The sequence below is a fragment of the Halichoerus grypus genome, chromosome 4 (genome assembly GCF_964656455.1).
Source record: "Halichoerus grypus chromosome 4, mHalGry1.hap1.1, whole genome shotgun sequence".
Lineage (NCBI taxonomy): Eukaryota > Metazoa > Chordata > Mammalia > Carnivora > Phocidae > Halichoerus > Halichoerus grypus.
Genome location: NC_135715.1, coordinates 193,626,899 through 193,653,396, shown reverse-complemented (window position 1 = coordinate 193,653,396; position 26,498 = coordinate 193,626,899). Strand labels below are relative to the sequence as shown.

The 26,498-nt window shown below is 62.3% G+C and overlaps 2 protein-coding genes across 5 annotated transcripts; one reads left to right on the top strand and one right to left on the bottom strand.

The window, feature by feature from the left end:
• Positions 1-3,658: 3,658 nt before the first annotated feature.
• Positions 3,659-8,909, bottom strand: RTP5 (receptor transporter protein 5 (putative)). 2 transcript variants are annotated; one of them, XM_036068900.2, is made up of 3 exons: positions 8,756-8,909; positions 7,323-7,995; positions 3,659-5,428 (listed from the first exon to the last, which is right to left on the bottom strand). In XM_036068900.2, exons 2-3 carry the CDS (start codon positions 7,763-7,765, stop codon positions 3,976-3,978), a joined length of 1,896 nt encoding a protein of 631 aa, XP_035924793.1. In that variant the 5' UTR covers positions 7,766-7,995; positions 8,756-8,909; the 3' UTR covers positions 3,659-3,975. The 2 variants fall into 2 exon arrangements, with proteins under 2 accessions (XP_035924793.1, XP_077927745.1); XM_078071619.1 differs by lacking the exon at positions 8,756-8,909 and having other exon boundaries at positions 7,323-7,644.
• A 6,376-nt stretch (positions 8,910-15,285) lies between these two features.
• On the top strand, positions 15,286-26,186 carry PDCD1 (programmed cell death 1). 3 transcript variants are annotated; one of them, XM_036068904.2, is made up of 5 exons: positions 15,286-15,410; positions 22,611-22,970; positions 23,445-23,606; positions 24,768-24,802; positions 25,061-26,186. In XM_036068904.2, exons 1-5 carry the CDS (start codon positions 15,335-15,337, stop codon positions 25,292-25,294), a joined length of 867 nt encoding a protein of 288 aa, XP_035924797.1. In that variant the 5' UTR covers positions 15,286-15,334; the 3' UTR covers positions 25,295-26,186. The 3 variants fall into 3 exon arrangements, with proteins under 3 accessions (XP_035924797.1, XP_077927743.1, XP_035924798.1); XM_078071617.1 differs by lacking the exon at positions 23,445-23,606; XM_036068905.2 differs by lacking the exon at positions 24,768-24,802 and having other exon boundaries at positions 23,445-23,644; positions 25,064-26,186.
• The last annotated feature ends 312 nt before the right edge of the window (positions 26,187-26,498 follow it).

The window sequence follows — 26,498 nt, the reverse complement described above, 5'->3', positions numbered from 1 at the left end:
GTCAATTGAGTTCCCAAAAATAGTTATTGCTACATCACACTGAATTAGGCCCTACCTGGTCATTCAGGCTGTACAAGAGACAGGTGTGGAATCAGATGCAGACTCAAGTAGAGGCTCAGGTGAGGGCTCAGGTGTGAGCTCAGGTGTGGGCTCAGGTGAGGGCTCAGGTGAAGGCTCAGGTGTGGGTTCAGGTGTGGGTTCAGGTGAGGGCTCAGGTGAGGGCTCAGGTGTGGGCTCAGGTGTGGGCTCAGGTGTGGGTTCAGGTGAGGGCTCAGGTGTGGGCTCAGGTGTGGGTTCAGGTGAAGGCTCAGGTGTGGGCTCAGGTGAGGGCTCAGGTGTGGGTTCAGGTGTGGGTTCAGGTGAGGGCTCAGGTGTGGGCTCAGATGTGGGTTCAGGTGAGGGCTCAGGTGTGGGCTCAGGTGTGGGCTCAGGTGAGGGCTCAGGTGAGGGTTCAGGTGTGGGTTCAGGTGAGAGCTCAGGTGTGGGCTCAGGTGTGGGCTCAGGTGAGGGCTCAGGTGTGGGCTCAGGTGTGGGCTGTCCTAGATTTGAGTCCCAGGCTTGCCCTTGGCATCTTAACTGGTGTCTGAGCCCGAAGTTTCCCATGATTATGAAGGTGAGCATGGCACTCAAAATACCTGATATGCTTACATATAGGTCTGCCCCCAAGCAGGTGCATAGACAACATCCGCTCTCAGTTTTATTAATGAAACTTAATTTTTTTCTGTTAAGATTTTATTTATTTATTTGAGAGAGAGAGCGAGCATGGGGGAGGGGCAGAGGGAGAATCCCAGGCAGACTCCCCACCGAGCAGGGAGCTGACGTGGGGCTAGATCTCAGGACCCTGAGATCACCACCTGAGCTGAAACCAAGAGTCAGACATTCAGCCAACGGAGCCACCTGGCGCCCCTGATGAAACTTAATTCTTAATGAATTAATTAATAATGATTTAATGAAATTTAGCTACTCATAAAGACTAATGTTAATGATGCTGATGATGGGTGGAGTTTGTTGGGTTTTATTTTTTATTTTTTTTTTTTTTTAAAGATTTTATTTATTTATTTGAGAGAGAGAGAATGAGACAGAGAGAGCACATGAGAGGGGGGAGGGTCAGAGGGAGAAGCAGACTCCCTGCCGAGCAGGGAGCCCGATGCGGGACTCGATCCAGGGACTCCAGGATCATGACCTGAGCCGAAGGCAGTCGCTTAACCAACTGAGCCACCCAGGCGCCCTGGAGTTTGTTGGGTTTTAAATGGAAACAGTTAAAACAGCGGCAATCCATCCCCCATCACGGGGCTGCGGTGCCCACCAGCGGCCACACGGGGGCGCCGCAGGACAGCGCGGGCTGCCAGGGCTGGAGCAGGTGCGGGATGGAGCAGGAGCCCCGCTTTGAAGGAGGAGGGTTAGGGGCGTCCCGGGACCAGGGGCCGGAAAAGGGGCCCAGGGGATGGAGGAGCGGGCGGAGGGGGCTGGAGGAAGGCGTTAGCGGCGTCCGGGACCGGCGGCCGGAGAAGGGGCCGGGGGCCTGGGCGTGGGGGCTGGGGACTGGAGGAAGGGGCTGGGCGCTGGAGGGGGTGGTAAGCCGCGTCAGGGACCGGGGGCTGGAGGAGGGACCGGGGGCCTGGGGGTGGGGTTGGGGGCTGGGGGCTGGAGAAGGGTGCGGGGGCCTGGGGGAGGGGGCTGGGGACTGGAGGAAGGGGCTGGGCGCTGAAGGGGGGGTTAGCGGCCTCCGGACCGGGGGCTGGAGGAGGGGAACTGAGGCTGGAGGAGGGGACCAGGGGCTGGAGAAGGGGCCGGGGGCTGGAGGAGGGGGCGGGGTTAGGGGCAACCGGGGGGGCGGGGACCAGAGGTGGGGAGGAGGGGACCAGAGGCTGGAGGAGGGGGGCTGGGGGCTGGATGGAGAGGGCCCAATGTGGCCAGCAGGGCGGAGGGACCAGGCAGACCCCCACGTCCTTGCTCCCACCGGGGTGGACTGGCGTGGATCCCTCAATCAGAAGAGACACCAGGCTGGACACCTCCATTTCAGATATTAACCCCTCCCCAGGGCGGCCCTGGTGGGCAGGGTCTCTGAGCTGCGGGAAGTGCGCCAGAGGGGGTCCTCCACGGGGAAGGGCAGGTGCCTCTGACCAGCCCAGCACCCCCGCCCACACGGGGCAAGAAGGTCTCCAGCCGCTGGCCCAAAGGGACACTCCCCAGGATGGGTTCCGTCTTGCCCTGGGACCCGCGCGACTGCGGGCAGGATGTCCCTGGGAAGAGTCCAGCTGCAGTGCCCACGGTGGGCAGGGCTACCCCAAGCAGCCATTTCCACGGAAAGCCAGCGAGCGGGGCGGGTGCCCCCGCGACCGTGTGGGGACTAGACAGAGAGCCTGGCCACGTGGGACCTTCCTAAGCAGACACACCCCTACCCAGCCACCCAGTTGGTCTTCACACCCAGTGTAGATAGGACACCCAAGGTGGGAGGGTGCCACCTTCCTGCCCTCAGACAGAGGGCTCTCACCTGGGGTAGACAGGACCCTGAGGGTGGGCAGTGGGTCCTGCCCTTACAGTGCGGGTCCCACCCGGTGTAGACAAGGATCTGGAGAGTCTGGGTTTAGATCTTTCTCGGATCCCAGGGGTGTGAGGTGGGGGCTCCTGTTCAGGCTGGTGGAGGTCTGCAAACCTGTCTCACACAGGTTTGGCCTTCAGTGTAGGGTAGAACCTCCCGGGTCCTGGTGTCTGTCAGGCTTCTGTGAGCAGGCGTGCAGGGCTGGACATGAGGTCCCAGTGCTGACATGCGAAGCCTCGCCCGCATCTCCCCTGTTCCCGCCAACAGCGCCCACCCGAGCGGGCACCCCCTCTCCCCACGCCTCCCCCAGCAGGATCTTGTAGCTTCCAGGTCAGGCTCAGGGCAGCTGGGCAGAGAGCCCTGGACGGAAGTCTCCATACACTGACCCTTCCCCACAAGGCAAGGCTTCCCCAGACCGTCTCATCTGACCCCGGGGTCCCTCCAGACAAATCCCAACCTCCCTGGGGCCCTGAGGGCCAGGCCCTGCCTAGAAGAAGAGGGTGTGGTGACCTGACACCATCGTGCCCACTGCCATGCCCCCACCTGGCTGGGACCGTGCAGCCCCACCCCCGCCCCTTAGAAGTGGGCCGTCTGGTCTTTGAAGATGGAAGTCCAGAGTGTGACTGACGGACAGGAGGGTTCTGACTTCTGACATGGACGGCCTTTCTCAAACCACATCAGTGCTGGAGGGGGTCCACGGCCCCGGGGGTGGGAGGAGCTGGCTGGGCTGTGTCTCGGCCCCTCCCCTCTGGGTGGGATGTGCCTTCTCAGCTGGAGGTCAGGGGGGACAACTTCAGTAAAGATGCATGCTGGGGGGTCACCAGCCAAGCCTCAAGGGGGGCTTTCATCTTTCCCCAGAGTCGGGGGCGCACCCAGGAAAATCCTGTGGGTGCCCACAGAACGTGGCTGATGTGTAGAGGGGCAGCCCTGTGCTGAGAAGGCACAGGTTGGCCTGAGCGTCCTGTCCCGTCACCCCTGGCCAGGAATCCAGAAGCCATCAGAGGAAGAACCCACTCCCCACCGGGACTGATGGGGGACAGTGACATGCCCACCACACCCTCCCACCTCAAAACCTTGTCCCGGGGGCTGGCTTCCTCACAGCCCAAGCACACCATGTTGGTTTTTCCTTTTCGCTTTTATTTTATTGGACTGTAACACTCACACAGACAAGCGCCTGGACCACGCGTGGGCAGCTTGGCGGATAATCACGGTGTGGACATCCATGAGGCCACGACTCACATCAAGAGACTACACACACGGAAGCAGGAGGTGGAGAAGGCTGAGGGCCCACACTCTGCTCAGGGAGGGCAGGCAGGGGTGGCCTGGGGGCCCCGGGGGTGCGGGCAGGGTGTCCCACTGCTCGGCTGCCTGGGCGGCCCTGCTGGAGGGGCACGGGGGACCCCGCTGGGAGGCGTCAGGACTTGCACTGGCCATCAGGGGCTGACCTTGTACAGGTACATGATCCAGAGGATGCAGACGGTCATGGAAACCCAGATCCACACTTCTTCGTAGGGGTCGAAACGCGGTGCGCAACAGTCGTCATCCCAGCAGAAGTCCTCCTCCCAGCCGGGCTGGGAGCCGGACCTGCCAAGCCCGGCCCTCGGCTGTCTCCTCTTCTTGTCATAGCCGTGCGTGGCCAGGCCACCGCTCCGGCGGCCACTGACGATGGAGCCGGGGCCCTTGTACTTTATGATGTCGAAGACGGAGAAGGGGATGGTGATGGAGCCCTCACTAATGGTGACGGGTCTACGGGTGCGGGTCCCCGGAAGGGGCTCACGGCCAGCAGGGGCAGGGCCATCACCGCCATCCTCCTTCTCTTTGCCTTGGGTGGTGTTGGCAGGAGCATTCTTGCCTTTGTCTTCATCAGTGAAGATGAAGGGGAAGGTGACGGAGCCGTTGATGTTGGGGAAGGAGTCGTCTCTGATGATGTTCGCCAAAGACGAGGGGAAGGTGATGGAGCCCTCTCCGTCATCCGTGAGGCCCATGACGTAGGACACCGGCAGTGGGCCGTTTCCGGCGGAGCTGGGGACGGAGCCCCGGCCTTTGAAGATGAAGCCTTTCAGCACGAAGGGCTTGATGCTGCTGAGGAGGAGGCCTCGGCCATGGAAGATGGGGCGTCTGATGTTCACCAGGAGGCCTCTGCCCTTGGGCGTGGCTGTGGAACTGGCCGGCAGGTAGATGGAGCCCTTGCCGACGATGAGGGGCCCGCCGGGGTCAGCCGCTGGGAGGGAGCCCGACCCCGGGCTGACACGGCCCTTGGCCCCGGCGGCCGGACCCTTGTCCCTCCCCACATCCACAAGGGAGAAGGGGACGGTGACGATGTCGTCATCTTGGCTGAAGAAGTTGCTGCTCTCGGAAATCGGGTTCCTGATGAAGTCGGCCACGGAGAGGGGGATGGTGATGGAGTTGGGGGTGTAGCCCCCGGCGCGGTCGACCACGGGCCCGCTGCCGAGGGTGAGCAGCTGCTTGCCGGGGGCGGTGGTGGCCAAGCCGCCGCCTCCGTACAAGGTGTACCTGCCCTTGATGGTGCTGGGGCTCTTGACCTCGGGCCCCCAGGCTGGGTCTGGGGGCTTCTGGAAGAAGCAGACGCCCAGGTCGCAGGCCTCGCAGCGCTCACCAAAGCAGATCTCGGGGCACTGGTCTGAGCTGAGGCTCTCGCCGTAGCACTTCTGCAGGATGAACAGGACCAGCTTGTTGAGGAAGAGCCGCACATTGAGAAGGCTCACCTGGCAGCGCCCCTGGATGCCCGGTGGGCACAGCCTGCACTGCTGGCCCCAGATGCGCATCTTCACCAGCCCCAGGCGGCTGTCCTCATCCAAGCACGTGTGGAAGAGGATGTGCACGTGGGCCGAGGACCAGCCCCACTGGCAGCGGCCACACTGGAGCCTGGGGGTGGGGAGGACAGAGGCGGCAGTGAGCGGAGGGGAGGGGACGGCCCTGGCCCCCCGCCCGCGTGGAGGCCGGCCCAGCACAAGCTCCGGACCGAGACCCCTTCCACAGGTGTGCGCCCCTTCCTGCGCGCATAATCTGGAAAGCTGAAAAACAAAGGCCTTTTCACCAGTTTGGCTCCCTCGGTGGCAGAGCCGGGCCTGACACTTGTGGGAGGTCACTGCCCCGCTGCAGCCGGCTGCTGCTTTTCTGCCCTGGGGACATGTCACCAAGAGCCAAGGCCAGCCCTGCAGATACCTGTGAGGGGGGGAGAGCCTGGCTCCCCCAGGGGAGGCCCCCTCCCCCTCGCCCCCCCTCCCCGCGGGCCCCTGCACGGCAGGGCATGCCTGGCTGGGTGGGGTCCCCGCAGGCTTGGCCCATCCCTGGGGCTGTCCCCATGACAATGCGGAGAAGCGAGGCGAGGCCCTGGAAGGAAGAGCCCCATCCCCACGGAGAGAAAGTGAGATGGAGGGGCGGGGGAGTCTCGGGACACAGAAGGCGGGGAGAGCCGGGAGGGGCTGGGGGCTCCCAGGACGATGGCGAGTGAGCCCCTTCCACTGATCCGCTCTGGCTCCAAACACGTGAGCAAGATGGCCGGCACCACTGGGGCTGAAGAAGGTGCCGGTCCAGGGCTTCTGCGGCCGTGTGCCCCAGGGCCAGCAGGGGGGCCCTCTCTCCAAGACCCTTAGGTCACGGACGAGCGACTACATGCACGTGCGCGTGGGAAACCTGCCCAGTATCTCCCAGGCAGCGCCGTCCCGCAGGACTTTCCGTGATGGTGAGGATGGGCTCCATCCTCGCGGCCCAGCCAGCAGCCACAGGTGGGGCTGGACACGGCTAGTGCCCTGGGGGCTGGACTTTCAGCTCCATTTCAATGTGGCCAGCTGTGGCCAGGGCTGTGACCCCCCCACTCCCCGGTGTTTCTAGCTGCATGAAAGCTGAAAGGCAAGGGAACAGTGTTTGTGACCCTCGGCCACTGAAGGCAGTTCTCCAGCTTGGCCGTGGGAACAGGTGCTTCTCAGACGCGCCGAGGGCCAATTCTCCTAACACCTGGGAAAGCCAGCGTCCCACTAAACACCTGGCCCCAGGGGTTTCAGACACTGGGTGGGGGCTGAGGTGTCCGTTGTCAAAGGGTGGCTGCCCACAGAGTCCCCGTGGTGACCTGTCCGTGAGGCCCCCTCCCCCAACGGCCCCCCTCCCTGCAGGCCCCTGCAGGGCAGGGCATGCCTGGCTGTGTGGGGTCCCCGCAGGCTTGGCCCATCCTTGGGGCTGTCCCCATGACAGTGAGGAACGGGGCTCACATGGTGACCCCCACGACACTGGGGCTCCCAACCCAGCCCCTGCTTGGCCTGCAGCCCAGCCCAGACACAGCTCCCCCCTCTGGGCCTGTGGCCCCCTCAGGCACGACTTAGCCTCCCTTTCTTCAGGCCCCTGTGCAGGGTGGGGTGTGAGCACAGGCACCTGCCCATCCCCTGCTCTGGCGGTCAGCGCTGCCATGGAAACCAGGAGATGCTGCGGTGAGCAGACAAGACTCTCACGCGGGGGTGGCCGCGTCACCCCCCAGCATCCGCCACGCCCCCACTTCTGCGAAGCCCCCGACTGGGGTGGCCGGCACCAAGGGACTGAACAGAGGTGGCTCCCCAGCCCCCCACTTCCTGGAAGGGAGAACGAACGCCTGGTCCACCTACCTGTTGGAGGCCAAGAGCCGGCGGGATGCGTGCCCCTTCCGGGCCCACGAGGGCCGGACTGCACGAGCCCGGCCTCCGGACTCAGGGCCTCCCCGGCCGGTGCTTAAGCAGCTTCAGCCCCTCCCTGCCCAGCACCCCACAGCGGCCCCCCGCCTGCAGCGCACCTGGAAAGCCCCCTCAGCCGGTACTGAAAACCGCCGCCCTCCATGTGCCCGGAGGCCAGGTTCTCCTCAGGGACCAGCTCCCAGGTGTCCTGGGGTTTCCTCTTGGCCATCAGCTGGGCCAGGGTGCTGGCCCACACGTCCACCCCATCCATGCTGGCGCCGGGCTCCGCAGTGCGGTCTGGAAGCTGCGCCGGCTGCCACCCCAGGGAAGCCTGGGATCCCACAGCCTGCGTCCTCACCAGCCAATCAGCGCCTTGACAACCGTCCAGTCTCCACGGCAACCAGGGTTGGCTCCAGGAAATGAGAAACAGGCCTTTTTTTCTCATCCCCTCGAATGTTTTCTTGTTACGCAAGCGATACATTTTCATTTTAGGAAAAACAAGAAACAAACAGATAAACACAAAGGAAAACAGACAACAGAAAATAAACTGGTACGTAATCATCACTGTGGTGCTGACGTCCGCATGTGGCCCCACGCACAGGCATGTGTAAATCTTCGTATCTGTTTCTCACAAGCAGGAAATCGCACTCAACGTGGCCTCCTTAGCCCACAACATGCCTCGGACAGTGTTGCCCACTCGTCCGCGTGTAAGCGTCTGCCGTGTTTGCAGCCCGCAGCTGAGCCGCATCTGCTGCCCGGCCTCCGTCCCGGCTGCTCAGTGCTCCTTTACCACTGGAAACGAGCCCGGGAGGAAGTGCCCTGAACATGGGTCCTTGCAAAGTTCCCCATGGTTTTTTCTCAAACTTCATATTGGCTAGAATGTAGAACGTTTATGTAAACAACGGCTAAAACATAACGCAGAGCGTCACAGTTACCGTAAAGCCTCGCTGGGCACCTGAAGGGCAACCCCCCACCGCGCTCCATGGGCTCCTCCCTTGCAGAGGTACGGTCAGCCTGGCCGGGACCCCTCAGGGCTCCACGACCAGAGACATTCCCCTTTGCTGCTTTGGGCTTTATGCACACGGAATCGTGCAGGACACATTTTGTGCACGTGAGTCTGGGCCCCCACCCTCCCCGTGGGCGGACAGAAGCATCGCTGCAACCAGCCACCTCTCACGCACGCGGCCAGGCTGCTGTGTGCCCCAGGTGAGGGTCATGCACCTGCTGGACCACCATCCTCAGGCTTCAGAACTACCGCTTCCACGCCTCCCAGGAGCTGGGCTCCCTGGGCCTTTCTGGCCACCTGAGCCTCCCCTGCTCTGGAGGACCGTCCACCTGTTCCCGTGTCCCCGTCCCCCTGCATCCTGGCGAGGTCACTGTTTCATCTTTCACTGTCCCTCTAGGGCTTCGGATGCTGCGCTCTGGTCCTGCTGCTTTGGTGGTGGCCCCAGAAGCTCCAGCATGTGAAGGGAGCCCATCCTTCAGAGGGTAGAGCAAAGGCTCTGCCCACCACCGGCCTCATCCCCTGTGGTGCCCAAAACCCCTCACTCACCCTCGGTGCCTCCACGACTGTCTCTCTGACCTGCGCACAGAACGATCCTTCTCCTTTCTTAACGGCTGATGAATTTTCTGCTCATCTTTGCCCAGTCTGCAGCTAATCCTGGCAAGTGAGTGGATGTCCTTTTCATATTTTGCATTTCTGAAACTTGTTCTTGGCTCTCTCAGCTATGCGCCATCTGTCTGCCTTGCAGCGAAGCATGCTCACGGGATAGGAGAGGAAATTATTGGGATGTGCTCCTGGGAAGGCTCCATCCTGTGGGAGCAGCTAGCTGGGGAAGACCCACGCCCCCTGCACTGTCCCCTGCCTCTGTTCGTTGATGCAGATGTGATGACTGGCACTCCTACAGCCCCCTTGGACCATGAGGTGAACTTGCAGATGGAAGCCACGTGTGGAGGAAGCAGAAAAGCAAGACTTTGGACCCGTGATGACAGTCGGGGTCACTGCACCACCTCAGGATCACCTACCTCTGGACTCGTTGTTCAAGAAAGAAGGAAACATCCAGCTCCCACTGTTACCATAAGGCCCTGTGCTCTGGGTTTTCTGGCTCATCAGACAACCAATTACAGCACTTCTAACTGATATGCTGGGCTGTGCCTAAGGCCCTGGGTTTTGCCGGTTGGTCTAGGGCCATTGTGTGTAGGTGGGCATGCGTGTGGTCCTGGTCACGTGGCCAGCAGGGATCCGAGGGAATGGCTGTAGCCTGGAGGCAGTGCGGAGGTCCCCACAGGGCTTTTCCTCTCCACGTGGCCTCTCTGGACCCAGCACCCTGACTGCTTCCACACCATGCTGGGCGTGGGAGCCCACGCTCGGCCCTAGGGCCGTACCACAGCCCCGTCCGCCCGGCCCACCCCGCAGCCTCCTTCGCTCTAGAAACCACAACCTGACTCTGAGTTTAGGGAAGAGTCTTGGTATCATGACTGACCGCCACCCAAAAACAATCTATTTGGTTTGGGAACTTCCTTATGCCTCTCCCAGGAGACTGCTAGAAAGGCATAGGGGGCAGACCCAAGGGAAGCCAGCCTCCACGTGCCTCTCTCCCCACGCCCGTTTATCCGTCCCCCCCAAGCCCCCAAACCAAGCTCTCTGCAAAAGCTGCTCACACGGTCAGCTAACAAGTCAGTTGGCTTCTTGACCAGAGGGGTGATGGATGAGGCAGAACACGCACAACGCTCGGCCGACGCCCGAGGTCTGTGGCGTGACCCTGAAGCTGGCCAGCTGTGTGTGGTCCACCTGCATGGACGCGGGTCTCTCCGACATGGACTCTAGTAATGAGGCTTGCTAGATATCCCTTCCGCCCCTGCTCTGTCCTCCACCCTCTGCCCACCACTCTGTGACCAGCCTCCCCGACGCTCGATGACTCCAGAATGGGTTGGGCTCGGGACGGAGAGTGATGTCAGGGGCAACCAGGTACCGTTTCAATGCTACTGCCCCACCTGACGGAGACAGCGCTCTCCTCTCCCCCATGGACACTTTCCTTTTGGCTCACACCGACCTGCCTGGCACTCAACTTCTTGAGTTCAGCTTTTGGAGAAAGTGGCTGGAAGGCAGGGGTCAGCCCTCACCACTGGGTGGTGTCCAGCTGGAGCATTTGAAAGCACACCTTCTGGCAGCCCCGATGAGCCATGAGGACCGTCTCCTGCAGGTGACGATGCTCAGAGCCTCTGTCCCCCTCTTGGCCTGGGCGTGGCCTGGGCAGGTTCCTCCAAAGCCGCTCCATGCCATGCTGGACCAGAGAAGTGCCAACTTTGGGACAGGACAGCACAGTAAAGGAGTCAAAGCAGGAGACCAGGCTGGGAGAGGGAGGGCATCCCAGGGTCCAGCTCCAGCAAGGCCAGCTAGCTGAATGGACCCTACCCTGTGTGTCTGGAAGGAGAGGAGTTGAGAGAGACAGACAGACAAGGAGAGAAAATCAGGTAGAAATAATCATGCCGGGTTCACCCCTGCCCTCCCCCAAACCTCGGCTCCAGGGACACAGGGCAGCTGGGCAGACCCCAGGCCCAGCCCCCAGCATGCAGGCACGGCGGGTGTCTCTGGGCTGCCGGCGGGCAGGGGCCCTGGAGTCGGCGGCCGGGACAGCAGCGTCTGCATGCCAGCAACCCCTTGTCCAGCGTCCTGTCCCACGGGCTCTTCCCACCACCTCCCCAAGTTCCTCGCTCTGCTGTCCGCCGAGCTGCTGCCGGGCAGGGGGCCAGTCATGTCTGCCAAGCCCTGGTGGCGTGGGGGCTCGCCCTGGAAGGAGCAGTGAGAACCACAGAGACCGGCCTTGGGCCACGAAGGGACAGACTGGGGACCTCAGGGCCAACGAGGCGGGACCTGGGTGGCTGGCCCTTTGGCCATGGACATCTTGGCTGTAAGCATGTTCCCCGCATAACTAACTGGCCACACGGCAATTTTGTGAAGGATAAAAAAATAACTGGCTACTAACAGCTTGGTTTGACAGTTCCATTTCCTGACGCTGGTGGATAGTTTGGTTTCATGTCTCCATTGAAATAAGCAGGTGTGCGCAGAGCAGGGCGGGGGACCCTCCCTCGGCCACGTCCGCCGTGTGGAGAGCGGCAGTCCCGGGGTCGGGTGGCCAGCGTCCCAGCCTGCGGGGGCTGCAGCTGCCCCACCTGGCTGACCAGCCAGCAGGCAGGCCGAGCGGCGTCCACGGCGAGAGGTCAGACGTGATGCGCATCTCACACGCCCATGCGAGCACACACACGAACACACAGACACATCCACGCATACACACAAACAAACGTGGGAACTTAAAGTGTAAGTTCACGTTCAAACAACAGCATTGTAGAAAGTTGACCAAGTAAGGAGAGTCGGAAATCTGGGATTCTGCCACCTTAGCGAACAGACAACCCAACCATCTCTATTCTTGTGTGTAACAAATGGTGTCATATTTTGTTCAAATTTTTAAAATCGGGTTCTTAAATTGGGCAGGTAATTTGGGTGCTCTTTTTTAACTTCTGGGAAATGCTTCAAAAACAGGATAGAACAAAAAGTTTTTATTTGCAAACACTATTAACCATTTCCTGTTCCGACCTCAGAAATAGCTGCGAACCTGCCGCCGCCTCCCGGGGCCACGGTCGGTCCAGGCGGGGTGACATCACCTCCCTGCCGGCTCAGAGGCAGTTTCGGGATGATCCTTCTGCTTCCTGTGTTTTACCATAAATGGAAACTTCCCTGTGACTGGGCTGCTGCCTCGGGAAAGCGCAGGGGGATCCCCTCTCCCCCACTTTCCATCGTGCTGGCTCATGTTCCGGCTCCCCCGCCCGCCCGCACACCCTTGCTTGGCGTCACAGTCACTGCCCGCCTGGCACCTTGGAAACCAGACTCGCTTCTCAGACGGGGAGGGTGGGAGGCCCCCGGCAGGAAGCTTCTCCCGCCCCGAGAACCAGACCCTGCTTCGGGAGGGGGGCGGCACCCACCTTGCAAACGACCCTCCACCCTCGGGGCCTCCTGAGCGGCCTCGGTAGCTGGTGGCGGGCTTCCCCAGGTAGCGCACAGCCAGGACAGGAACACGGGCCCACGGGCCCACGGGCCCAAGGCGCGGAGCACGCGGGACAGGCAGCCCTCGTGGGATAGAGGCGGCGGCTCACGGACTCCCTGAGCGTCTCCGCCCGGTCACAGGCCTCAGGCCAGAAGGGCCCAGCTGTGCTCAGCCCGCACAGAGCACCGTGCGGGCACAAAAAGGAGCCCTCCGGAGACACGCACACGTGCAAGTGCAGGAGGGCACACGGGGTCGTGCCGCAGGGAACCCAGCCCAACAGGGCACACGCAGGATCACCCGCGGCGCGGCGGTGCGCAGACATGCGTGGACAGGAGGGAGGGGCCGTGACTCCTGTGTGCGGAGCGCAGGGTCGTCCCGGGGTGGGCACCGGCCGCACGACACACACCATAACCCCACACGGAGCTCTGTGCGCAGGGGACGGCGCCCGTGTCAGCATCCTGGTTGAGACACCAGGGCCGGAGGTGCAACGTGTTACCGAGAGAACCCCAGGCACGTGTGAAGGGCCGGCTCTCCCCCGTTTCTGAGACTGTGAGAAAACGTGGTTACCTCAGTGACCACAAGCAACATCCTTCTTCATCAAAGATCCCATGAACTGGGGGTCCTGGGTTGTCCCTGATGCCTGGTTACAGGTGGGGACAGGGACGGAAAACTCCAGGCTGGGACCTCCCAAACCCGAAGGGGTGAAGCCAGGACACAGGGCAGGGAGGAGAGGGCTAGCCAGCGGGGGACACAGGCAGGGGGCAGACGGGACCCTGACCTTGCCCTTCCCTCCAGCCAGGGAGCCTGTCCTGTCCCTAATGAAAGATGGTGAGGGAAAGGGACAGTGTGTGTGATGGGGACAGTGTGTGTGATGGGGACACTGATGGGGACAGTGTGTTTTGGGGTGACATGTGTGTTTTGCAGGGACAGTGTGGTAGGAAGAGTATGTGTTTGGGGGAAGTGTGCTGACAAGTGGTGGGGAGCTCCCCTTGGGCGTACAGCACCCCAACAGTCCCTGGGACTCCTGCCCCATCTCCCACTGTCCCAGCCTCCTCCCCAGGCTCTGATCCCAGCACCTGCTGGTCCTGCCCACCCCAGGGTGGAGTGTGAGGCTCCTCCGGGCTGTGTCCCCTCTCTCTCTGGCCTGCACAGTCTCTGTGCTCTCCCGTGCCTCCATATGGGCCTGCCGACCCAATACTCCCAGGGTGCAATGCCCCTTCCAGCCTCTTGAGTGGGCCCTGCACACAGCCCACCACCCCAAGGGAGGGGTAAGAGGTTGGAGGGAGGAGAAAGGAAGCGACAGAGGGTGGTGGGCAAGGAAGGGGACAGTGCATCCCCACATTCTCTGGCGGGCATCTCTGGACACGCATCCAAGCTCTTGCAGATGGAATCACGGCTGGTGTGGCTGGGGGGTGGGAGGTGGCCAGGGATCTGACGCCGTCTCCCGTCCCAGAGCACACCCCCCAGACTGCCCCACCGGCCCCTCCAGCCCCAGGCCTCCGAGGGCGGCATGACCCCCAGCGCAGAGCCTCAGGCTCCAAAGTGGGGGGCGCCAGGGGCAGGTGCCCACGGGTCCGAGCCTTCCTGGGCGCCTGGCAGCCCCGAACCTGACCTGACCCACGTCCCCGCCCCGGACCCGCGCCTGACCGCTGAGGGGAAGCCACGAGGGCGGGCGGGCCAGGGGACACCTGTCCGGGAGGGACGCCCCCGCAGGCCGGCCGTGCCCGCACCGCGGAGCCCACGGGCCGCGCCCCGCCCGCCAGCCGCCCCCGGGGCCGCGCGGGGCTCGGGGAGTGGCCCTGCGCTCGCCGCCGAAGCTTCCTCCGCTCGCTCGCCTGCAGAGCACCAGCTTTGATGCTCTTTTTCCACCGTTTCAGTTTTCTTTAATGTTCTCCCTCGGCAGCCGAGCCGGAGCGTGAACGGGGCCGGGGCGGCGCCAGCTGTCGGGCTGCTCCTCGGGCTGCGAGACCCACGCACGGCGCTCGGGGCTGCGGGTGTCAGCAGTTTCCTTTACCGCTTTCCATTCATCGCCCAGAACCGCTGACAGCAAACCCCCCGCCCCCCGAGCGGCCAGACGTGCGCTGCGCAGCGGGCCGGCGTCCTGGACACCCCGGGCCACGACCGCCCCCCCCGCCCCCGCCCCCGCCGGCCGGGCTGAGCCAGCGCCAGGGGCGCGGGCCAGGGGGCGCAGGGGGGGGAGCGGGAGGGGGCGCGGGGGGGCGGGGCGACGCTGCAGGTTAAGCCCCAGCACTGGGTGTCCTCAAGAGGCCCAGCAGGTGGCCCCCTGAAGCTGGGGGTGAGGGGAGGGGGGTGCCAGACATCCTGCAGCAGCCCCTCCCCTCCCCCCCGCCCCCCCCCCGCAGGGAGAGGGCACTCCAAGGCCTGGGGCAGGACTGGAGGAGAGGGGTCTCACTAGGCCTACCGGAATTACCCCGAATTACCAGGGCGCAGCCCCCGGGCTCAGGCAGACCCTCAGCTGCCCCAGTGTGGTGGCCTTGCAGTCCTGGGGGGAGGGGCGCACCCTTGGCAGTGGCCGTGCCCCCACCCTCCCCAGTAGTGGCACAGTGTGGTGGGTTCAGCCCCTCAAGAGGAGACAACGTGGGCATGGGGTTGAGCCCACCCCTCACTGCAGCCCCAGGGGCCTGAACCCAGACAATCCACCTCCCAAGGGCAGGACGATGGCTGGGGGCGGGGGTGGGGAGGGCAGAGGGCCCAGTACCCTTCATCAGCCTCAGCAGAAGGGGAAAGAAGCCACAGCAAATAAAGGGACAAGTCGCTCAGATGGAGAGGCTGGGCCCCCACCTCCTCCCCTGCCTCTGCCTCTCTCTCTGCGTCTCTACCCTCCCTATTTCTCGCTCTCGCCCATCCCCCCCGTCCCCTACTCCATCTCCCCCATCTCTCTCTCCCTCCATCCCCCAGTCTCTCTCAGGCTTCCTCCAATCTCCACCCACGTGGAGGAAGAGGAGGAGGAAGAGGGGGCGGGGCTGGGGCGTGTCCCCCGTCCTAACCCGGGGCAGTTTCCTTTCCGCTCGCACCTCTGCCAGAGCAGTGGAGGAGACTGGCAGGGGAGGCCGGCAGGCGTTCTGGGCATGGGGACCCCACGGGCGCCCTGGCCGCTCATCTGGGCCGTGCTGCAGCTGGGCTGGTGGCCAGGATGGCTCCTAGGTACGTGGGTCAGGGCTGGGTGGCACGGGGTTAGGTCTCAGGGAGAGACCTCTTGCTCTTGGTCCCTGGCAGATAGAAAGGGAGGGGGCTGTGCTGGGGCCAGGCCTGGGCGCTGTGTGGCTTGGGCAGGTGAAGTGCCATCTCTGGGCTCCAGCTTCTTGCCTGCCCACCTTACCTGGTGGTGAGTCCAGGCCTTGCCTCTGAGCAGGCAGGATGTCTCAGCTGTTCCTCAGGGTCCCGTGGGACAGACTTGCCCATCTGTAGGAGGATAGGGCTGGGCTGACCAGAGCCCCAAACCTCAGCCCAGATGCCTCATATTTTCCTGGGGATGGGACCAGCCCCCCAGGGGACTGACTGTCTCTGTGAGGTCCCAGGCTGGATGGCCAAGAGACATTTCTCTAATTATATCAGAAGTGTTAACCATTCAAGTGGAGACTGTTCACCTCTCCAACCGACCTGCTGTGGGCCTGGGGTCTCTGGTCGAGAGAGACTCTTGGGTGTAGAGTGCCTGGGTATGGCTGCGAGCATCCATGGCGGGTTCCGACAAGGGGGCCCTGGCCCCTAGCCCCCTTGCACAAGTTGTCTATCACCGGGCAGGCCCTGCAGGCCCCTGGTCAAAGCCCCGATGGTCGGGGAGGGGGGCCCAGCTGCCCTTGTCCTCGGCTACTGCACAGAAGGTGGGTCCCTGGGATGGGCCCAGGGTCTTTCCTCTGGACCTTGCTGGGCTGGGAGGTGTGACGGCCCCCAGAAGGACCACGACAAGGTCCCCACTGGGGCTGCCCATCCTGGAGTGTTGGTGTCCCTCCCGGGCCTGCTGGGCAATGGTGGGTGCACCAGCCTGGCCTGCCTCTCCAGGAAGGCCTGTAGGCGGCTCTCAGGATCAATGGAGGAAACTCAGAGCAGAGGTCGGTGGTCCAAGGGCATGTGGCCAAAAAGTGGCCTGGGGGGGTCCTTGCGGGGGAGCCCAGACACAGAGGCAGAGGTGTGGGTATCACCCCAGGAGGGGGAACCGAGGAATAAACGGGGGCCCTGACTCACCCCTGGTGGCCCGCGACTCACTAGGACCCCTTCCCAAAGCAGGGGAAGGTAAGAACAAGATTCTGCAGCCACTCCTCAGAGTCAGAGGCACCTGCTTGTGGAGCAGCATGCCTCAGTTTCCCCATCTCAGCCCTGAGCACTGCACGTTGACGATATCGTATGTTGGGTCGTCCTCCTGCTCTTCGAAGCAGCAGATTCGGGCGCTCCTGGCTGTGGGGACGTTTGGTTCGCGCCATCTCTCTCACTTCCTAATTTATTCGCTGTTCTTACGATTTTAGTCATTCCCGTGGATGTCTCCCCGCCATACCTCCTTACGTACGGGTTTCTCTTGCAGTTTATGGACTATCTCAAACCCAGTAGTTGGCCGACCCCGATCCTAGTGGGCAAGAGTTAGGAAGAGTGGAAGAGGACAGGCCTGAGTTCAAACGAAGGCACGGTTGATGAGATCTCTGGCAGGTCATCTCCTCCCACTGAGCATGGGTGCTCTCACCTGTGGCGGGGGACCCTACCTGCCTTGCACTGAGAACTCAATCCGATCAATTCTAAACACCATCCACACAGCCCAGGATATGTCTTTTGAAGCCAGATTTGTTTTAGTTATTTTTCCAACTTAAATTTTGAAAAATGTCTGAAACATACAGAAAAGTCACAAGAACACAGCCATGAACACCATTTACCCGGGGTCATCAGTTGACAATATTGGCACGTTTGCTTCTGTATTGATTTGCTGGGGCTGCCGGAACAAATACCAGCCCCCGGGAGGCACAGCACCTGAAGGTTGTGGTCTGGCATTTCTGGAGGCGGGAAGTCCGAGACCAGGTGTGCGCAGGGCTGGTTCCCGCTGAGGCCGTGAGGGAGGGTCCCTTCCAGGCTCTCCCAGCGTTTGGCGTTTGCTGGCAACCCTTGGGGCTTCTCAGCTTGTGGATGCATCACCCCATCTCTGCTCCAGCGTCACACGGCGCTCTCCTCGTACGTTGGTGAACAAATTTCCCCCTTCCTGTAAGGACACCAGCCATGTTGCATTAGAGACCCATGGGCTCCAGCTTATCTTAAGTAATTAGGTCTGCAATGACCCTATTTCCTTTTTTTTTTTTTTTTTAAATGGTCTCCTCACCCAGTGTGGGCCTTGAACTCAAGACACTGAGATCAAGAGTCACAAGCTCTACCAAGGGAGTCAGCCAGGCGCCCCTACCCTATTTCCAAATAAGGTCACATTCTGCAGTGCTGAGGCTTAGGGTTCCAGCACATGCACTGGGGGGCACGGTTCAGCTCACCTCGCTCACAGAGTTCAGACCTCTCTGCTAATACTCCAGAGGCTCTCCTCCCAGGATGGTAGCTTTGACCCAGTCCCTTCGTTCAGATGCTCCCGCATCCCAGTCCAGCCCTCTGGCTGGATTATCTTTCCCTGATGGGAGCCCAGTCAAGGGCCGCCTGCCTCGTTGGATGTCACTGTCCTTGGCTTCTTCTGACTCTGGCCAGACCCCAGCTCTCTCTGTCACCACCCCTGGCATTCTGGTTTTTTTTTTCCCCCCTTTTTTAAATCAAATCTTAATTTTATTTTAGATATGGAAAACTTAGAATTGGGAATATTTTTATTGAGGTATAATTGACAGCATTATATTAGTTTTAGGTATACAATGAAATGATTCGCTATTTGTATATATTGAAAAACAAACAGTTAACACGTCACCACACATAGTCACAAAATTTTCTTCTTGTAATGACAACTTTCAATATCCACTCTTCTAGCTACTTTCAAATATGCGATAGAGGATTATTAGCCACAGTAGCCCTGCCATACATCACATCACTCATTTTATAACTGCAAGTTCGTGCCTCTTGACCCTTTCATTCATTCCGCAGACACCCCACTCCCCACCTCAGGCAACCACTAATCTGCTCCCTATATCCATGAGCTCGGTTCTTATTTAATTTGGTTTTTGTTTTTAGATTCCACATGTGAATGAGATCACACAGTATTTGTCTTTCTCTGACAGACTTACTTCACTTAGCATAACACCTTCCTCGTCCACCGTGTTGTCACAAATGTAGTAAGATTTCATTCTTTTTAGGGCTGAGCGATATCCCATTGTGTGTAGACACCACACCTTCCTTAGCCATTCATCTCTGGATGGACACTTGGGCTGCTTCCGTATCTTGGCTCTTGTAGATAATGCCACAGTAAACACAGGAGTGCACATAGCTTTTTTCGAATTTGTGTTTTTGTTCTCTTTGGGTAAATTACCCAGTAGTGCAATTGATGGATCTTAGGGTAGCTCTATTTTTAACTTTTTGAGGACCCTTTCCATGGTGGCTGCACCAGCTTGCATTCCCACCACCAGTGCACGAGGGTGCCTTTTTCTGCACGTCCTCACCAATCTTGTTGTTTCTTGTCTTTTTGATTCTAGCCATCCTGACATGTGTGAGGTGGTATCTCGTTGTGGTTTCCATTTGCATTTCCCTGACGATCACTGATGTTGAGCATTTTTCCACGTGTCTGTTGGCCATCTGGATGCCTTCTTTGGAGAAATGTCTGTTCAGGTCCTCTGTGCATTCTTTAATCAGATGATTTGGGGTTTTTTGTTCTTGAGTTATATGAGCTCTTTACATGTTTGGGATATTAACCCCTTATCAGATAAATGATTTACCAATATTTCCTCCCATCCTATAGGTTGCCTTTCCGTTGTGTTGATGGTTTTCTTTGCTGTGTGCAGCTTTTGAGTTTGGTGTAGTCCCACTTGTTTGTTTTCACTGTTGTGCATGGCCCTGGCGTCCTTGAGGGGTCCTAGCCAGGTGGGCAGGCGCGTGCCGGGTGGGCGCGTCTGACATGTGTGGGAGATCACAGACGCGTCGGTCCTTCTTGCGGCACCTTCAGGGGCCCCACAGCAAAGAGGCGGCAGCACCTTGCCCCCTCCTGATGAGTGAGAGACTCGTGGGGCTTGCTGGAACCCCGACCGTCCACCGGGTAACACTTCAGCACACCAGCAGGTCTGTGTAATCAGGTGCCAGCTGGTGGATGTGGCCTCTGGGACCGCAGCGGTCGCTGTGGGCGCTGAGCTCATGCCATGCAGCCTGTCCCACCACGCTGGGCCCCACCTGAGATCTCCCCTCCAGACCCGGCCAGCACACACTGCTCCCTCCTAACCCACTCCCCAAACAGTAACGACCCTGGGGCCCCTCGCTGACACTTTAGGATCAAATATGAAGTAAACAGACAACATTTCAATGTTTAAATCCAAACAACACAAGATTCACAGATGTTCCTACTGTAGGGATAAAGTGAATCCCACCCTCTGCACTCAGAAGCGGGCTCTGCAAGCAGCACTTCTCTGGGAAAGAGTTTGGGTTGACTTAAAGGTGTGTGTACGCAGGGTCCCAGTCCCATCTTGCTGTCCCACCTGCTCCCAGGAAGCAGAGAGCCCAGGGCCCACCTAGCCCCGCTCTCACCCCAGTGAGGTCTCGGCCCCGTGCTCCCACTGGTCCTCTTCCCTGGGTGTCCCTTAGCTCCCGTTCCAGGGAGCCCATCTTTCTCCATCTGGACAGGCTGCTGAGCACCCAGCTGGGATTCCCCCGTGGCCCTGCAGCCCAGCCAGACCGCCAGAGCCCTCGACGGCCGCGCACCTTGTGACTTCGGGGAGGTGGATGCTCCCTGGTCAGAGCGGGTGCTCCCTGATCAGGGTGCTCCCTGGTCAGAGCGGCTGCTCCCTGGTGAAGGTGCTCCCTGGTCAGAGTGAGTGCTCCCTGGTCAAGGTGCTCCCTGGTCAGAGCGGGTGCTCCCTGGTCAGAGCGGATGCTCCCTGGTCAAGGTGCTCCCTGGTCAGAGTGAGTGCTCCCTGGTCAGAGCGGCGGGTGCTCCCTGGTCAGAGCGGGCTCCGGGGCAGCTGCAGGATGAAAGGCTGCCCCTTCCCGCACTCCCCACAGGGAACACTACCCTGACCTGTCTCGGGCCAGACCCATAGCAGCTGCTGCATCCAGCCCCTGCCCCCCAGCATGCCGTGAGGCCCCGGGGGGGGGGAGGTGCAACAGGCACAGAGACAGGGGTGCCCTGGGGAGGGGTCCAAGGAGAAGCAAGGAAGCCGTGGCGCCCAGAGGGAGCGGGGCCTCGAAGGCCACCAGGAGGGACCTCAGTCCGCGGGGCCGGAGCAGGACCGGGAGGCTGCCATGCAGAGACCTAGGCAGAGGCTGGGCTGGGTGGACGGGGGTCCAGGCCGCCCAGTGTGCCTTCCCTGCCAAGTTCAGGTTCCCTGAGAGGCACCACAAAGAGCCAACCAACAGGCAGTGACCCAAATGGTCACAAATTCAGGTGAAGGGTGGGGCAGATGAGGGCCTGAACCAAAGTCTACTCGGGAGTCCTGGGGAGGCCTGCTGGTGGGGGGGGCCTCTGCAGGAGGGGAGGGGATGCCATGCACCACATGGACCCCCAAGGGCCACTTCTCGGGGGCCCTGATCCCGGGAGGGCAGGGGTCTGTCTGGAGGCCTCGGTGGGGGTGTGGGTCTGAGGGCGGGGCACGCAGAGTGGGGATTCCTGGAGGGCACTTGCGAGGAGGCAGGTGCACGCACACCTTGGGTGGGAGCCGGGGGGCGTGGTGCTGGGCGGGAGACGCACAGAGCAAGCTGGGCCAGCAGGTCCAGCAGTTCAGGGCCGAGGCTGTGACGCCACGCCGGCTTCTGCCCCATCTGCTTGCACTGTTACATGACGCTCTCTTTGTAACGTGTGTGCTTCTCAAATAAACGAAAAAAGAAGACGTGCGTTAGGACCGGCAGGGAAGTCCCACTGTGCTGGGCCGGTTCTGCGTGGGTTGGACACGCAGGTACAAATAAGAGAGGGGCTTAGTGTGGCCCCCCTGGTGTGGGGGTCACCCCTGGGAAGGCCAGGGCGGGGTCCGTGAGCAGATGCCCTGCTCCACAGGGCAGTGGGCCTCTGGTCATCGCAGTGCTGGGAGAGCTGAGGGGCGTGGGACGTGTTGGGTGGGCCAGGAAATGACCTCACTGGGCAGCGTCTCGGGTCTGGGTGTTACGTCCCGGGTGAGAAAGCCAAGGCCCAGAGCAGCGTGGCCAGGAGGAGCCCATGGGTCCCAGGCAAGGCCCCCGGGCAGGAGCCAGGACAGCCGGCTGCAGACCCAGAGCTGGGCTCGGACAGAGCAGCTTGAGGCCTGCTGCGTCCTCCCTCTGAGCCTTAGTTTCCCCATGTGTCGATCATGGCTCACGGCCCAGCCTCCCCGGTGAGCCGACGACAGACACTGGAAGGCTCAGCACATGTGGGTTTGGCCATGGCTCCCAGCCCAAGGCCCTGGGAGCCCCTGGCCTGTTCCTGTGTCACCTTGACCATGTGGGGTGCTGCTGGCGTGTCCCCTGGGCCCAGGTGGGAGGGGCTTCCTCCGCTGCCGAGTGTGAGCAGGTGAGGGCATGCACACAGGTGAGGGCAGGCGTGGGTGCATGTGTTAGTGAGGTAGGCCCTTGGTGGAAGGAGCCGGGAGCCCCTCCGAGGATGTGGTGGTGTCCCCGGGCCAGGGCCTGGCAGTTGGGTGTTCTTGTAAAGCCTTGTTTTGTGGAGTGTGGGCCAGAGCCTGGGACCGTCAGGGGCGATGGCCCAGCTGGCCTCTGAGCTTCAGTCCCAGAGCCGTGGCAGAAGACAGAGGGCCCCACACTGACCCGGTCCCAGCTCTGAGCTTGTCCTGCGATGGGCCAAGGGCTGGACGCTGAGCCTGCCGGACGCTGAGCTTTCCATGGGAGGCCCACACCGGCTCGCCCCAGCATCTCAGATGCCCACCCCCTCCACCCTCACGGTGCACACAGGACCAAGCCAGCCCCCGATGAGCCGGGGACCCAGGATGGTGGAGCTAGGGACATGACGGTTAGGCCTGCGGGGACTAGCAACCTGGAGTCAACAAGGGAGGGGGGAAGGCCCTAACCACCAGTTAGGGGGGAGAAAAAGGGACCTGGGGGTCAGAGCCGGAACACAGCCCAGGCCTCAGGTCTCAGCACAGTCAAACCCCACCATGGATTTGCCTGGTGAGAAGTGAGCGCCTCATCCCTGGGGGTGTGTAAGGAGAAGCTGCAAGGCTCCGAGGCAGTGTGGCCGGGAGAGTGGGAGGGGAGGAGGGTCTGGACGGCCGCCATGCCCACGCCCCTCCCTCACCAGCTGCTGGTTCTCCCCCCCAGACTCCCCCGACAGGCCCTGGAGCCCCCTCACCTTCTCCCCAGCGCAGCTCACAGTGCACGAGGGGGACAACGCCACCTTCACCTGCAGCCTCTCCAACATCCCCGAGAGCTTTGTGCTCAACTGGTACCGCATGAGCCCCCGCAACCAGACGGACAAACTGGCCGCCTTCCAGGAGGACCGCATCCAGCCAGGCCCGGACAAGCGCTTCCACGTCACGCGGCTACCCAGCGGGCGGGACTTTCACATGAGCATCGCGGCTACCCGGGTCAACGACAGTGGCACCTACTTCTGCGGGGCCATCTACCTGCCCCCCAACACACAGATCAACGAGAGTCCCCGCGCAGAGCTCACTGTGAAAGGTGTGGCCCTCAAGCCCCAAGACCGGGGGGCAGGGGGGAGTGTGGGCACAGTGGGCAGGGACTCCCCCGGCTCATGTCCAGCTCTGTCCACACCCAGGCCCGCAGTGACCAATGGCCCCAGCTTTTGGGATGGGAAGCACCCCCAGAACCGCTGCTCCTTAAGGGAAGGCAGAGCCTGAGGGGGGCAGCAGGTGGGGCGCTTCTCAGGATAAGGCTAAGCTGGGAAGCACAGCGGAGGTGCAGGGGGGTCAAGACTGGTTAGTGCAGGACTAGAAGCCAGGCCTCTCGGGACAGGGAGGGGGAGGGGAGGGCCCTGAGTCCCTTCCCTGAGTCCTCTCCCTGAGTCCCCTCCCTGAGTCCCCCTCCCTGTGTCCCCTCCCTGTGTCCCCTCCCTGAGTCCCCCTCCCTGTGTCCCCCTCCCTGTGTCCCCATTACTAAGTCGCCTCCATGAGTCTCTGTCCGTTTGCCCCCCAGAGAGAACCCTGGAGCCCCCCACAGAGAGCCCCAGCCCCCCACCCAGACTCACTGGCCAGTTACAGGGGCTGGTCATTGGCATCACAAGTGTGCTGGTGGGGGTCCTGTTCCTCCTACTGCTGACCTGGGTCCTGGCCGCTGCCTTCCCCAGGGCCGCCCAAGGTAAGGCCCCGGCCCAACCCCACGGCTGTCTCCTGCCCGTCAGAGCCCAAAGCGCCACCCCCAGCCTCATGCACCGGGGACCCCACCCTGCTTCACCGTCCTCCCCGTCCAGTCTCGCGCCCAGTGCCCTCCACGGTGAGCACCCCTCCGCGGGGGCCTGGGGCTGGAGTGGGCCCCCCAGGTTCTGGGGTCCCCTCCCCCGGCACCGGCTCTAAGGGGGGGTCTGAGGGGGGTGCGGAGGGGGAAGGCAGTGGGCGAGGTCGCACAGAAAGGCAGGAAGCAGCCCCCCAACAGGCTGAGCCACTGACACTGACCACAGCCAGGCCTCCCCCAAACCTCAGGCCACACCACAGCCCACAGAACACTGGAAGCGCCTCTCACAGCGGCTGGGCTCTGCCTTTGACAGCCACAGCCACTGGGGTGGTTGCCGCGAGGCCCCCGCAGCCCCGCTCACCCCCACTCTGCACACACCCTGGCCCCCTGGCGGTCCCACACAGCTTGGGGCTGGGGCTGGGAGGGGGAGCCCACAGGGGACCCAGCCCCGGGGCCAGCTCCTCCGCAGGCCCGGTCGTGGTCTCCTGGGCCAGGAGGCACCTCGGGGGACACGTGGCCAGAGGACAGGAGGCTCCACGGGGTCCCAGACAAGCCCCCCGGCAGCCGCTGCCCTCCACGATCTCCCCTGCTCGCCGGCCAGGAGGTCTGCGCCCCTGTGGCTGGTCCCCAGTGGGCGTTCACTTCTCTGCTGGCCACGGGCGGGGGTACGTGTGGCATTTCTGGGTGGCCTCCATTGGAGAGACGCTTGCCGCGGCCTCGCTGATGAGGCGCCCGCTGTGCTGTGGGTTTGGCGCCTGCCGTGGGCTCGTATCTCAGTCGGGGGTTTGTGGCCAGAGACGGCAGGTGCCCATGGCAGGGGCGGGGACTGGAAGCCAGCGGTCCAACCCGCGCAACTCGCGGTCCACGTGGGAACTCTGGTTGATGAGCAGGGACTCAGTGTCCTTGTGTGGGGAGTGGGCTTAGCCAGACCATCGGGTGGCTGAGAGGACCCTCGGTCACCCCAGGTGGGAGCCCCTGAGGAGGAAGGGGCTACGAACCCCCACCCCCACCAGCTCGTGGACCGCGGGGTGTCCCGGGCCTCTTCAGTCCAGATGCATTTCTTCATAGGTGCCTGCGCCTGTGGGAGTGAGGAGGAGCCCCTGGTGAGTTTCCCTCCCTTCGCCGCCCCCGGGGTGGTGCAGGGTGGGGTCCACGGGGCTCAGGAGCTGCCACGCCTGTCTCCAGCCATGCCACTGAGTTTGAGCGTGGGGACAGCAGGCCCCAGAAAGGGTCGGGAGCGCAGGCCCCGCCCCGGCCTTGCTTTGGCTTTGCTTTGGCCCCGCGGATGCACGTGTGCCGGTGTACGCCTGCCTGCCTGCCCCCCGCGGACAGCTGACGCCTCTCTCCTTCTCTCCCTAAAGAAGGAGGGCCCCTCTGCAGCGCCCGTGTTCACCGTGGACTACGGGGAGCTGGACTTCCAGTGGCGAGAGAAGACGCCGGAGCCTCCCGCCCCCTGTGCCCCCGAACAGACAGAGTATGCCACAATTGTCTTCCCGAGCAGGCCGGGGTCCCCGGGCCGCAGGGCCTCAGCCAACAGCCCGCAGGGACCCCAGCCTCTGAGCCCCGAGGACGGACCCTGCCCCTGGCCCCTCTGACCGGCTTCCTTGGCCAGCCTGAGTCCCTCAGACCCTCCACCAGGAGCCCGGACGGGTGCCTTCCCCGGAGAAGCGTGTACTGGGGAGGCAGGGGGGCCGCCCCGGGGCTGAGCCCGGTGACCAGCCCTGCCTGCACCAGCCCTGCTGCTCTCCTCTCAGGACTCGCGCGACCTGGGGGCAGGAGGTGTCCCTGTCTGTGTGGCTGTAGTCGGGAAAGGAGACTCACCCAGGACTCCAGGCCCAGCCCCCTGAGCCGGTCACTCTCCAGACCTGCTGCTCTGTGCCTCCCCAGGGGTGAGGGTGGGCTAGCGCTGTGGCCTCGTGAGGGTCAGGCTGCAGGAGTCTCTGCGGCCCCCCACCGCCTCCAGGGGAGCCTGATGCCTGGACACGGGGGCACAGGGACACCGGCTGGAGACCCTGCCTTGGAGTGGCCCAGTGACATGCCCCCACAGCCAAGAGGTCCCTCGTGCACCTGGAGGGGCCCACGCATGGGGTGGGGGCCTTGTGCTCATCCAGGCCTGCCTGGGAAAGAGCTCCCAGCACGGCAGAGCAGGTGCCCAGGGCCACCCTCATGCCCGGCCCAGCCCACCAAGCAGCCGGCGGGGGCAGGGGGGGATGGTAGCAACGAGGGGAACAGGCAGAGCTGGAGTCACCCCAGCGAGGCTGTCCTGGGGACCCCCAGGAGTTGCCCTCCCCTTGGCGCCCATGCACGGTGCTATTTAAAGGGGCCTCAGCCCGGCGCATGGCAGGTCAGCTTGGGGCAGGCTGGCCAGTGGTTACCCGGGTGTCGGGGACTCAGGAGCACATATCGTCCTGGGTCCCACAAACACTTCAGAGCCCCTCACCCTGTTCTGTTATATTATAATTAAATAATGACAAAACTCTAAGGAAAGCCCGAGTTCTCTCCTGCTCTCGTGGTCGTGGGGGGGGGGGGGTAAGGTTTGCCCCAAGATGGAGGACGCAGCCAGCCCTCCCTAGGCCTGGCCCTCACCCACCAGGCCCTCGCCTTCACTGTCCCAGAAACACACAGACCCACCGAGGCCTCTCGTGTCCACTCCCCCCACATGCACACCCACGGCCTCCGTGGGGTGACGTCCCTACAACCTCAGGATGCCAACAGGCGCCACCCCCAGGAAGCCCGTCCCCAGACCGCCTCAGCCTGGCCCGCCCGCCCCCACCTGAGAGTCCCTCCCAGGGAGCGCCA

What these genes read in the sequence shown, in the direction of transcription:
- PDCD1 (XM_036068904.2), top strand. Translation starts at nt 15,335, where the DNA reads ATGGGGACCCCACGGGCGCCCTGGCCGCTCATCTGGGCCGTGCTGCAG. An exon ending in CGCAGAGCTCACTGTGAAAG is followed by an intron (nt 22,971 to 23,444) that starts GTGTGGCCCTCA and finishes TTTGCCCCCCAG; the next exon opens with AGAGAACCCTGGAGCCCCCC. An exon ending in CTTCCCCAGGGCCGCCCAAG is followed by an intron (nt 23,607 to 24,767) that starts GTAAGGCCCCGG and finishes ATTTCTTCATAG; the next exon opens with GTGCCTGCGCCTGTGGGAGT.
- RTP5 (XM_036068900.2), bottom strand. Translation starts at nt 7,765, where the DNA reads ATGATTACGTACCAGTTTATTTTCTGTTGTCTGTTTTCCTTTGTGTTT. An exon ending in CGGCTGAGGGGGCTTTCCAG is followed by an intron (nt 5,429 to 7,322) that starts GTGCGCTGCAGG and finishes CCCCACCCCCAG; the next exon opens with GCTCCAGTGTGGCCGCTGCC.